The 14,059-nt window shown below is 37.4% G+C and overlaps 1 protein-coding gene across 1 annotated transcript; it reads right to left on the reverse strand.

Moving 5' to 3' along the window:
- Positions 1-285: 285 nt before the first annotated feature.
- Positions 286-10,275, reverse strand: LOC139958739 (uncharacterized). Its single transcript, XM_071956045.1, has 6 exons — positions 10,030-10,275; positions 7,996-8,171; positions 6,097-6,195; positions 4,677-4,820; positions 3,570-3,793; positions 286-2,765 (listed from the first exon to the last, which is right to left on the reverse strand). Exons 1-6 carry the CDS (start codon positions 10,241-10,243, stop codon positions 2,186-2,188), a joined length of 1,437 nt encoding a protein of 478 aa, XP_071812146.1. The 5' UTR covers positions 10,244-10,275; the 3' UTR covers positions 286-2,185.
- Between the last annotated feature and the right edge of the window lie 3,784 nt (positions 10,276-14,059).

The following is a 14,059-nucleotide window of genomic DNA, read 5'->3' on the forward strand; positions in this document are numbered from 1 at the left end:
TATGAATGTAAGAGACTGACTTCGGTCAGCTTGCGGCTTTGACAAGCCAATGATGGCTTCTCCGCGAGTTCCTGCTTGCAGGAGGATCTAAAAATACATACATACATACAACATTGCACACTGGGGGAAGTGATGGGCTCAAACTGGGCAATCAAGGGATGTTAATCAACAACTAAGATTAATGTCTCATTTTCATTTCAACTTTGACTATTTCACACCAATGACAAAGGAATATCCCTAACTTGCCTTATTTCTTTGTTGCAAATTAAGACATGAATGCTGATATAAAGAATACAAATTTATTACTTATTAGTGTCACATCTCTTGAACAATGCAGGATAAGAAAAAAAAATGTTTCATGTTTTCCTTTTCATCCAGAAATTGTAAAATTACATCCCAAGATTGGCAAAGGGGTTGGATTTTGTAGCCAATACTATAGCAAATTATTATGATTCACAGCTCAATTGATGAATATTTTTGGTGTTCCAAAGTTGATTTCAGCAAAAAGATATCAGTGTTTGATACTCAGTGGAAAAAATTATATTAGTAGTTCTTGGTCTGTAACTTGTCACTGCCATTCTGCTATCCTCTACCAGAATCAAACAGCACAGTTGTTGATTCACTTATATCATTACTAGTTCCACTTGCTTCACTTATTCCAACTTCATTTGAGGCCATTGTTTTACCTATTGTAAACCTAATACATACTATTAAAGGGTGTGAAGACTCGTGCACAAAGAGACGTCTCATGCCGGTAATCTGACCTAGTTTTGAATGAGGTGTAACAGAAGTGTTAGACACCACCATTGATCCCAGAAAATACACACACAGCTTGCTACAGTCGGTAATTAGACACTAGTGTACAGTCAATACATGCAGATACGGTCAATACCCACAACACAGTGTACAAAGCAGCGATGGACATCTCAGGTCTAGATAAAAGATTACAAGGTATCACGTTTCATAACTGTCTGCATTTTGTAGCGACAAGAAGAAAACTTCACTTGCAAGCAACGGAAAGTTAACTTTTTCAGAGTGCGGCATGCAGTTTGGGGCGAGTCTTCAATGCCTTTAATACTATTACATGATCCTATTCTTTGTTCATGAAATCCAGGGCCATTACATTAATGTTGGCCACCTTAAGTTGACATGATGCAGGACAGGGGTAATACCAACACTTGACATTTAAAGGGTGGGCTGGAGTTATATTGGCATCTCAGTGATTGGCTGTCCCATATAGCACTGCCAAACAATGAGGCTAACGAGACACCCTTAAGAAAAGGCTTTTACAAAACAATTGTCAAATGTTTATCTCCTCCGGAAAAAGTACTGCATTAAAAATAAAATCCAGTGCATAAAACCTTGAAGGTAACAAGAAATGTTATTATTCATCGGTAATATGCAAAACGTATGCATGGTTTGAATATTAATTACTGCAGACCTTAGTGATCTGTGTTACCTACATCGATGAGTGTGAATTGACTTTGTCTATAACTTAATAACTTTCCCAGTTTAGGTTTAAGCTGTTTCTAAGCTTGGAAAGCCAAATAGGTCAAAATTAAATATTTCAGGGCCTTTTAGAAACTTTGGATAATTTTAGGAATAGTTTGTTACAATCTAGGGAAAATATATGTATCCCAAGCACACTTTTGACCAGAGAGGCTGATTTTTCACATAAAAAAATGGTAATGGTTCTTAATCCAACATTGATAATTTTTCTCATTTCTAACCCTGATCAAATTGCTTTGTCCATCAAAATCTGGGTTACGTTCCCCCACTCTACCATTCACATCCAGTGTTCTAGTGTCAAACAGGGGTGACCAGAATTATTTTGGTATCGCAGTCTTGGCAAACAGCCTCTTCGAAAACCTGACCAGGAGTGATTTATCTATCAGTTCTGATGAGTGCTAACATGGTACCACAATCTTGGCCACTGTTCTCACATGAAAAGAGCATTCATCATAGTTTTTGGTTACCATAGTCTTGACCAGATTCCTCATTATATTTATTTGCTATCTCATAAAAGGCTAGACAGAAATATGTGTATCATAGCCAAGTGCTCATCAAAGGATTCATCTATGTATTCTAGCCGACGCTCTCATATTATCAGCCTTGGCCAGTCTCATCTTTACAGACTTGGCCATGATTCTCCTTCACCATCTAGAAGTTCTAGCTGGAACTCTTGTTACAAGTCTGGCCAGGCTGCTTCATCTATGATCACTAAATGTTTATTTGTTGTGGGATCTTTTTGGAATCGAATCGGTATAATCTGATCGGCACTGGCCTCCTCTTCCATTTCGTCATGTAGTTTCCTCTTTTTCATTGAGGATTCCGTAATTTGTGTTGCAATCATTAATGGTCCGTGAAGTTTGTTCACAGCCTCTAAGAGGTGACCCTTGACCTCTGCCAGAGTATCTTTGTCATCCTCAGAGGTTGCCTCTGTTAAGTCTTTTAAATGACTGAGAAGTGTAAGACACTGTTGCTTCTGTGGGAAATCAAAATCCATGTCCTCTTTACCTAGTATCATGTTATCAATCTGACCTAGGTTATCCGTCGATCCATCAGCTGATTCTTGTAAGGCTGTTGCCGTGGTATCGACTTCCTCTTCCCTTATTGGTTGGTCCAAAAGAAGTAAAGAATGAGCAGCGACATTTCCTTCGTCCCCCCTCCCCTTGGACGGTCCACTTCCATGGCCCTTTTTAGGCGGACCAGGTTTCTTGGTTCTCTCTGGGACCTTTGGTAAAGGTGCATTCATACCTTGGTTTCTGTTGGATTGAACAAATGAATGGACTTGCAAATTGCACTTATATAGTATTTTGGTGTGATCAGCATAAGCACAGCAGGCTTGAACAGAATTTCCAAGTTTTGCAGGTTGCATGAAAGAGTTGGAAGGGGGGAGGGTGCATGAAAGAGTTGGAGGGGGGTGGGGGCAGTGGGGGTGTTAATTATGAAGTTTGGTTCACCGCCCAGCTTATAATGATATGTCAACTTATTAATTGTAAAGTTGGTCATGAAAGCAAATGATACTTCTTTACACTGATAAAATGAGTGCTTGTTTCCATTCATTTCTATTTTCTTCACATGAGTAAGAACTTTCTCCTTTAAGTGATATGGACATAATGCCTTAAGAAGGGATACTAGTGGAATGGTGTTCAATGTGTTTTTAGCAAAAGCACTACTACATTTCTCATTTTCATTTTAACTACGGACACTGACCTACATCGGATAACCAGACCATCTATAGTTGATTTCCCCGCTAGGAAGGTGTAATTCAAGTCAAAGTAATTCATTGGTTCACCAATACTTGTGGTGAAGATGATATGCAATTTAATTTAATAAGTACAGTATGTACATTAGTACAGAAAGAGGTGACCAAACACACACAAAATTGACACACATTGTATCAACATTACTGGCTTATGACCAATAAGTACCTTTTTGCTGATAACTGATGTTGTTAAGGTAACAGCAATATATGTTAGAAACTCTTAAATTAAAGCAAAATCCAATGATGAACACATTGTTAAATGACTCTGGCTTTCAGATCCAGATCTGTACATGACACGTACCGCATTCGTAACCTTGCTTGGTAACAATGTGATTTGATGACCCTTGTGGTGGGGAAGTATCGTCTGTTAGTCATGGGGGGTGGCTCACGATCCTTAAAGAGTTCGTTTTTTACATAATCGTACGCTTCCTCTTGAAGTTGAGAGGTATTATATATTTCTCGAAAGACCATATCAAAAATTTTATCCCTGACTCGTGGATCCAAAGGAAACTTCTCCTCACTTTCCTTGAAAAATCAAAAAGAGAACAAAACAGGAGAATTTAAGGGAGATAGAGACACAAACATTATCTGTTATGCTGCTTACTTTAGATAAGGAAGAGTTGTCTGGCTGCCTCCCTCCTGTCTCTTCAAATTGTTTCTCTGTAATTTTCTGAGAGTAAACAAATCTGCTTGCCTAGAAACATTGGCTCAATTCACTATAAGAGAAAGACTCCCATAGAGTAAAGATATAGAGTTGGATCTGTAAAATTAACTAAAAGGCAGACTAACATTATTTTCTGTGACCCAGCTCCAAGTTACTTCCCTATTTCGTTAGCACGAGAGGTTACACCAAAAAGTCAAGTTAGGCTTTAGGTATATGGGTACATGCATGTATTTGGCATTGGCACCCCACCAAGGAAAGTGTTAATTCATTAGTTAAGCTCAATTGGAAACACCATCTAAACACACTCGGTGTTGAATGTCATGTCATGGGTGTTCTCTTGTTGGTATGAAATTAAAACACTTAATCTGATAACACATGCAAGCAATAACTATGAAGTTGCACAAATTGCATTTCAACTACCAGTTGTTCTTTTGATTTAAGAGCCAACTTTCAGGGAATAAATTATACGACTTTTATCTTAACAAAATGCAAAATGGCCAGATTGATACATAAATCCAACGCTGTACAGCAGTGTTTTCATTCCCATGTACAGTACCTCAACTATTCTCATTATTTTATGATGAACACAAACCTGACAAACTTAAGTCATGGCATATGTGTTGTGGATTTTACTAAGCATGACAGATGAGATATCCTCCCTATGATGCCATCAATTGGCTACTTCATTTCATAATATTGCTTAAAGAAAAAAGAATATTCTATTTTAATTTTGATGAAGCTTACTTTTCCCACAGAATGCCCCTGGTGTGCCCGTAATCTTGGCAAGGCGACATAAATTCTCCTTTCTCCAATGTCAAGGTCATCCTCTAATGCCTTCCTCAAACCTTTTGATGTCACTCTTCTATTATACTGTGAGTTGAAAGGAATCTGAAAAAAACATAAATAAAGCAAATACAATAAATTATGTTTCTTGAAAGAAACTCCATCCACCAGACCTACAGATGTAACATACCTGCACTTCTCTTCATCCTTATTGTACCTTCAGCCTTTTGTTACAAATTCACTACACTGAAGTTTTCCTTTCATGAAGACCAATTCTTCTTTAATGTCATCTGTGAAATAGCTCATCAGAAACTTTCCCAGCACTTAATCTTGCTTGCTGTCCTTAACACTAGTTTCCAGGGTATAATTTATAGAGTAATGCATAGCAACAAGATATGCAAATTGGCTAATCAAGTACAAAGATATGTAGTAGTTTTTCTACATAGGAGCCATGGCATTTTATAAAAGACAGGCTCAGAGCCTTCAAAAAGGCTAAACAAAATTTGAGCATTAACTATTTCCTGGATTCGTCATGAATTGTGCATGACTTTCGGTGATGACTTTAGAAGATTTTATCAGACTATTCAGATTATCTAATATATTACTTTGTTATTGTATCCACTACATTACCAGTTATCATACTATCATATACTATTGTCCCCAGTTTTGACTGTTTGAGGGACCACTGACCCTTATATTCCCTGATTGGACCATACATGAAAAAGTTTAGAAATTTTAATGCTACCAAAAGAAAGATGTGATGGTTTGTTTATAATGATGACATGAGACAGTGAGTATATGCAATACAATACATAGGCGTCGGAGCCCAATTTGATTTGGGGGGGGGGCTGTCACGACTTGCTCGAAAAATATAACCAAAAACGCTAAACATGTTAATATCCATATCATATAGGCATGCATCGGTTATTACTTCGCATTCCAATAACATACAATCATTTGCCGTCTTATTACCATTTTTGGGCAAGTCGTTACAATAATAATGATCATAATGATATCAGTTAACCATTGAACAACACATTGCAATTTATTTTTCTTTCAGGTGCCTGAAAAATTAACAGCATATTGCCCTAATTTTCACAAAAATATTTGATTAGGGGCCCCCCCCCCACCTCCTACGCCAATGAATACAAAAGTATATAATTTCTGCAATACAAAAGTATATAATTTCAATTTCAAATTCTGCAAACCCTGATCATGTAATGTTCAATCTTACCAACCATTAAGCCTCTAGAACTAGAAATGTTTTTTTTTAATGTTTTGCAATCAGGTCACACCAACAGTCTTGATTACTACGCAATTGAAGCTTCCAAACATCTGGATCAAATCCTCAGGGACTAAAGGAAACTAAAGTTACTAATACCTTAAACTCTGGAAACTTGTGTATTTCTCTGAGGTAGATTTGTGCTGGGCAGTCTACTTTGCGACTTTCTCCTCTTTTTTTCCTCTTTTTCGATAGTTCCTGTCGAGAGTTAATACAAAAGGATATAAACATTTAACAGAGCTCAGGTACCAGGGTTAATATAAGAAATTTATCATTACTCAACAACTATGCAAAAATGAGCTTCTGCACAATGTAAGGAAAAATATATCATTAGAACAACACAAACTGTGATGGCTGATGAGTATGTTTTTAATGTGACCTTGCTCACCAAAAGTACTGTAGCTCTTTCACTCCATTTTCTCTACTTAATCTTTTGATTTGTGCCATAGCTAGCATCTCCTGTTTAAAATAGAAAATAGTTGGTAACATTTAAGAAAAAGTATTGTGTTTCTAGTCAAGCACATTCCTAGGTCTGTGCACATTTGTTTTTCATTTTGAATGTATTTGTTAGGTAGTCTTGCACAAAAAAAAAATATACATATTTGGTTAAATTAGGGCCTCAGATGTGAAGTGATGTGATCAGGGTTAGCTCATTATCTCTACAGGAAGATAACAGGACTTAATTTCTCTATCAGAGTTACCAACCTCGTTGCTTTAACATTATTTGAAATTAATTGAAAACAGAAAAAGCCTTTTTATGGAGTGACTTTTAACTAAGTAATCTGGAGAAGCAGTTTACTGATCTCCGTCTGCTTAACAAGTTTCATACTTGTGGCTGTGTAGCAAATTTGCCAATGGTTATTGCATCTTTCTCATATAATATATAAATTTTTCAAGAAACCATGTGAATCATTATATTGCAAATTTAAATGTTAACAGGAACACACCTTTTATCTGAGTTGTTAGGTTGTAAAAACAGTTTAATTGTGACAGAAACAGATTAAAAAATTTTTTACCTCCAGGTGGCTGTCTCAAAATTGTTTTATATGAAAAATGGACTTTTAAAGTCCAAAGGATACAAGCATATTTTGTTTGCAGTCAACATAAGTTCCAAGATTAAAAAAAGGGCAACCCTATGGCAAAGTTGACAATAAAGCACTTGACAATCAGCAGCTCAGCTTTCACTTTAAAACTAAATTGATATTTGTGTCTGTTGCTTAAAATGAATCCACCAAAACTGACAAACCACATCAACATCAGACCCCCTACAAGACTTTGTGACAAAGGGGAGCTAGGGGGCCTGGGTGCCATGGTACACCCACCTCATTCATCGGTTCCGAGGAAATAGGTTCAGCTGGAGGATTTTCAAAATTTCCAAAGCATTTATTAGTAAAACTTGAATTTAGACCTAATTTTATCCTATATTGTAGTCTAAATATGTTTCAGAATTCACCACTTGATGAATAAACTCTAATTCTTCTGTGGGAGCATCCCCAAACCCCACAACATGGGAGTATTATTAAATGAACCGACAGCCACAATCCCCCCACCCCCCCTCATTGGTAAACATTTTTATTCGCCTACGACCGGTCTATAATGGTTCATGTCCCCCAGGAATCGGTCGAGAAAATATGAAATTTGACCTGATCCACCTTGGAAATGCTGTGCACATCACTGTTATTCCCTATTGATTTATGTGATGGTCTAAGTCATGGGAGTATTTATTTTTGCTTGAAACTTGTTTTCAATACTTCAGACAAATGAACCTGTCAATGGTGAAACAATTTCCATATTCCCCAAAAAAACTTTAAAAATATACACCCACACACAAAGAAGGAATTTGAAAAGCAACCTCACTATTCAACTAGTCCTATACCAGGAAAGCAACTCAGCATATGAAAACAACTTCCTAATCTTGATCTTCTGTAACTGGTGGAGCTATTTAAGTTCTGAAGAAAGAAATGTGAGCAAACAAAGTCTATAAGCCATTATGCTTACTCCATCAGCTAAATTCTTCTTAGCTTTGAGTGATTTGCATCTATCAGGTCCATACATGCAATCCATTGTCTTGGACCCCAGCAGAACATAAGGAACACCATCAAAGGGAATCTTCTCTGTGACTTCCGTGCCATCGTTCCAAAGAATTTTATGCCCTCTTTTAAATTTGGCTTGACCTGTGAAAATTAACGCAAAAGATTAACGCAAAAATAACGCAAAAGAAACGAGTAGACATATCTAAAGTGAAAGTTTTCTTCATGAAGATAAACGTTTTGTACAAGATTTTAAAAATTAAAAAAAAAAAACAATTTTTTTTAAGGAAATCTGGTAAGCTTTGACAAAATTTGACATCAAGTCATATTTATCTTGTAGGAGTTTTCCGAAGCTATTCAGACGCCAGGTGACCGTGAGGAAAACTTTGTCCGTCCTGAAAAAACTTAGTCATCTCAAGATGATCTTGCGACTACTACCACTCAGCCCTGGAAGAATTTAAGCAACAGAAGCAATATAAATTAAAAATAAAGCTAAAACCAAATGTTTGTTTTACACAACTTTACAAAACATGAGTGTAAGTCAGAGACAAGCTTGCAGCATTGCCCATTCAAATTGCACCACAAGAAAATCATACAGTAGCTTTTACCATGTGAATTTCAAGTCGACTAAGCCACCATGCACAAGGTAAATGTGCCAATTAGGCTATTGGCAAAGTAGTTTCTACAGAAATTGTCCTGAGTTAAAAATTATCAAAACATGAAAAATATTTATGTACATGTATGTAAAAAGTTGTGGGAGCTAAGGATATAATTTGATGAATTCATATGTGACAATGAGTAAAGATTGTTAGTTCAATGTATTATATTCACTACAATCCTGTACAAGCCGACAGGTCTTAAGTTACAGGATAGTCGATGTAACTATCATGATGCTGTACCAATTATGCACTTTATGAAATGTCATGAGTTTACCATGTAACAACAACAAGTAAGCCATACTTGAAGCGTGCTAGCAAGTCTTTCAATGTGTTCCTTACAATTTTAAGCAATGTGAAACCATCACATATCTATTAATGATGGGCACGAATACAAGGAAATCCAGGCGACCAACAGAAAAAAAATGATTAACCAGTCCAAGCTGTTATTACACGGTTCTGAAATTCTCGTAAAAATCATATAATCAAATTATAAGAAGTAAATATAAATATCCTGCCTTGCCAAATGAATCAGTTCACAGGTATAAATGACTTTGTTTACAGTCTTACCATGTACGTGACTAAAGGGCTGCATAACCTACATAAATAGTAACATTAGGCTTCTGCATGCCCCTACAATATACTATATAGGCAGAGTTGGGTTTAGGTTGAATGCGCAATTAACAGGTACCCGGGGGACTGACCGAAACAAGCAAACAGGTACCCAAGAGCAAATTTTGGACCCTTCCTATCACTAATAAAGTTATCTCCAAATCATTGCTATCAAGTAACTTTTGTTACCCTAGATACCCTAGACTGTTATTTGTCTGTGTCCAATAAAGTAAAGAAAACAGAAATATCAGCAAATTACCTTTTCTACTTCTCTAATTGTACTTGCATTAAGCTACAAGTTACATTTGCATTAAACCACAGCAAAGTATTTTAACTACTTTAAGTAAACTCTAGATAAATTCCAATCTTTTTAAGTAAACTGTGCCATAGTAGATGCCCTGGTACATTACAGCGACATTATTTGCAAACATAGTGCCGTTATTGCTACAGTGGTTGCCCAGAATTCCTTCCAATTTTTATCAATGTGCTGTAGCCTACATGCTTTTAACATATTGCCAAAGCTAGATATGAACTAAAAATAGGATGAATACATCCCAAAATGAGAAAAATTTCTCTTTAAGGCATCATATTTTGACCCAGCATGCTACACCAGAGGTTATCATTGTAATTTTCTATGACTGGGTACCAGAGAAAAACATTAGCGTAGCCTAGATCCTCGGCGAAGTTACGTAACCTTTTTCGTATGGCCTAGTTGTGCGAAACTAATAGCATACCAAAGTGTTCGGATAACGGTAACAACTGGCCAAAGCCTTTGGTCTCTCTGTATGTAATAAACCTCGAATATGTTTTCAATTCATATTCTCTGATAATTCCATACGCATCGTCTGCCTTGGTAACAAAAAACAGCTTAGGAAATTGAGAGTTCAGTGATTTCTCATCAATTACGTTAGCATCTGATGTCAACACATCTTCCGAGTCTGACGCCATTTTTCTGTAAGGTAGTACTGATCTAAAAGGAAGTTTTGTAAGCGTGACGTGTGTGCGTTTCAACCTGTGAAAAAAACATTTAAATCAGACAAAACACAAGTTGATTACACACTGAGTACATATCCCTACCTAATACTACAGAGCGTATTACACCAGCCCACATCTCCAATTCGAGTAATTGACCATATAATATGCCATGCTTTTTAAGAAAAGTCACCCAGGAAAGAACCTGGGCAGGAAAAACCAAACAACGAACCGACTGATCCGCTCTCAACCCCAGTCCCATTGCATCGAGACTGTGTGCATGGGCGGCGATCATGGGGGGGGGGGGGGGGGGGGGCGGTGGGACATGTCCCCCCCAATATTTTAGGTGGGGGATATAGTATGTAATATCCCCCCCCCCCAATATTTGGTGGCATAGTTTTTTGTGTGGCTATAAATACAAAATAATGCGTGAGATTACTTTATCCAAATCATATTTGGCGGTGGCTAAAACTTCATCCAACACGTCCTGTATGAGGTAAATGACTCTTCGTGGTCGTTTCTGTGACCTGTGACCGTATATCATGTTGTCACTCATGATTATTATCATAATGTCTGTACATCTCTTGTGTATGAGTGTAAGTACGTACAATCATATATATGATCCACATCGATATGGGTTCACTGGCTTCCATTTGGCCTGTTTCCTACAAGATTTCTAACCGGAGGCGCGTAGCCAAGGGGGGGGGGCGTTCTGCCCCCCCCCCCTCGAGCATATTTTTTGTATATTTTTATGATATCGAAGTTTTATAGTAGCCGTTATAAGATATTTGTAATATTTGTACACCAATAAATTAACTGTGTCTGAATTTTCGAAAATTCCCTGACCAACATTCTTCATCATACTTCCCTCTACTCGTACAATAATTGGCTTAAAACCTTGAAAAGTGGGGCTGACGGGTATTGTGGGCCGTTACGTAGTATTACCTACAAAAGCAATGATCCACAGGAGATGCGATGAGGTCGAACATGATGTGTGACTGGTGACAATCTTGAAAAAGGTTATGGATGAAAAAAAACTATTGGGAAAAACTTGGTTCTCATGCAAATGTGTACACCTGGTTGGTAATTTTCAAGCCCGAGAAGGGCCATTTCCGGTGATCTGAGGGGCTATCAAAACCAGAAATTGTCTTGTTCGCCGCGCGCCAACTAATGGTGGCGCTCCGCTTTGGTACTAATTCGCCCCCCCCCCCCCCGGGTTAGAAAATCCTGGATTGTATACAAAATATCACGAAGCGCGCGAAAACAATTTGGGGATGAAAGTTGCTACGCGCCTGCACCCAAGCAAATGCCCCCCCCCCCCCCAATATTTGAAACAAATCGCCGCCCCTGACTGTGTGATCATCGTCAGGTGTATATCACGATTCCCCTAGAAGCGGACGTACATTACGCTACACATACATATTTCACATAACGAACACTCGGCTAGCAACAACGGAGAATGGTACACAGACCGGCTTTTCATGTCCTCGGTTCTGCATGCACACGTACACGGCAACGCGTTTTGCTACTTCAGTCCTGCGCACCCTATTGATTCTACGCATATATTTACATTGTCACCATTATATACAGAAGGGATCAACCGCCTCTCCCACTTGCTATACCTCATTTCTCTTCGTTTACCTCCCCGCGTATTATTCACAAAGCCATCTCTATTGCAGAAAATAATATTTGCAACTAAACACATGAACGCATGAAGAACTACGTCAGGATATACCAGCTCAATGAACCCGTATCTGGACTTGATCAAGCCTTCTTGAATAAACATTGAACTCTGAACAGTCAGATGTGGAAATATTACCGCTGGGAAAGTTCTTCATAACTTGTTCATCTCTATCGCACTACTTAATGAGAATATGTAGGGCGAATTTTCCACATAATTATTGATGCAGAATAACGTTCGATTTCAGTCACGATCCATATTCAGATGTGCACATATTTACCGTTGGATATACAGGGTTTCTCCTTTCTCTTGTCAATCGATCCCATAAAACGATATCATCTGACAAGTCGTTATGCCAGCATGTTCTCCTACTTACTAAGCAACTATCGACTAATGGAGGCTAGGCGTTTCAACTGTACATCCAAATTATTCAAATTCATGGCGCAACTGTATAAGTTACATCCATCGTACTGCATATTAGTTAGTATATTGCTTTGAATATAAAATACTTTGAAATGTAAACTGTTTTCACATGTTCAGGATCGTAGGCTTATATTTGAGGGCCTTTTTTGGACATAGACAAACATATTGTATATACATTCACTCCGTCTTTATGTGAACGTCAAAAAGTTGCAAAATACACAGTTAAATGTAAGTTTTCGACGATAAAGCGTTGTTATCAGCAAACTCATATATGGTGCATATATGATTGGGGATTTGAATCAAAATGAATCACTGACAAAAGTGGCCGTCAAAATGATTTCCCTGCATGTACAGGAAGTTTGTCCAGTCTGCAGGAATAATTTAAAGAATCATTTTAGAAAGAATTTTAGACTCGATATGTTATAGTCTAAGAAAAAAGAATCATTTGAGTGCTAGTTATATGTTCCTAATAGATGAAACTATTCTAGTCTTTAAGAAAGACAGTCACCATCAAATATGATTTTTTTTTCTCTCGGAATGCTCATTTAAAGCTCCTTGAAGCGAGTCCCCTCCTTAGCGAAGGTTTTTAATTTTAATGTTAATCCATTGTTTGATCAATTCTGGTAACTCAATTACAACATTTTCTCATCCGTATGAGCAACATGGCATCCTGGGATGACATTCAAAACATTGGGTCCTCGATATATTTGTCATAAATTATTATATTCAAGTCGTAGGAGACCATGAAAGTGTAATATTTTCCCAATTTGAGTTTTTCCTTACATATGAAGAACTGACCTATATATATGGTCTATGTAATTATTCTACGTAGTTAATTGAATCACCTCAGCTGTTTAAAAATGGCATTCTCATAAATTAAAAGTGTTATAGAAATACAACCTGGAATATATAGCAGTGGTTTTGAACATATCAAAATTAACTTTGCGTCTTAAGGTCAACCTTTGAATGAAATCCCACTCGTTATCCGGGCCGTCAATTCACTCTTTATTCCATATTTGTATTATTACAGTACCCAATTCATTGGAAAGTTGGATTAGGGCTCCAAGGAGGAGAGGAGCAGCAAAGACCCATGTCCTACTGAAACACGAGGAAAGATATAGGTCTCAATATTCGCTAGACAGTTTATAGGAATATAGCGCCACCTTTTAATGTTTTTTTTTTTGCACCGCATCATCGGGAAATTGAGACAGAATGACGTATGCTTGAGACTGTCTGTCTGATTATGTGAGTACGAAAAATAATTGGAAACAAGACACACAACGACAATTCGATTGACATTCTAGGTTTTTATGGGGTATGCCGATATAAGAAATACATACAAAATCGTCTTCAGTAAGTACACAATTCTTTCGTCGATGGGAAGAATCAATAAAGTGCAGTCGATAATAACCTACATTCATCCAGTTTCTTATTAAAAGATATATGAGTCAGTCCGTATATATATGAGCTGAATGTTAGACAAATTGAACATGGATTGTTGAATTAGTTATATACATTCAAAGTGCGTAGATTGCTCACAATTAAAGCAGTAGGTTGCAAGCAATTTCACCACATTCACCACACAGTCGGACTATATATGTTACTCCATACTCGAATGTACTTACTGGCATAAAAGTACCTACCTACAATACCGGTATCCATCCTCTCTCCGGTAAGGGAGTAGCCAT

The sequence above is a fragment of the Apostichopus japonicus genome, chromosome 18 (genome assembly GCF_037975245.1).
Source record: "Apostichopus japonicus isolate 1M-3 chromosome 18, ASM3797524v1, whole genome shotgun sequence".
NCBI lineage: Eukaryota > Metazoa > Echinodermata > Holothuroidea > Aspidochirotida > Stichopodidae > Apostichopus > Apostichopus japonicus.

Coding starts and splice junctions, on each gene's coding strand:
- LOC139958739 (XM_071956045.1), bottom strand. CDS start 10,243: ATGGCGTCAGACTCGGAAGATGTGTTGACATCAGATGCTAACGTAATT. Junction 6,196..7,995: donor AGAAGAATTTAGCTGATGGA/GTAAGCATAATG, acceptor AACTCTCGACAG/GAACTATCGAAAAAGAGGAA. Junction 2,766..3,569: donor CAAGCAAGGTTACGAATGCG/GTACGTGTCATG, acceptor TCAATCCAACAG/AAACCAAGGTATGAATGCAC.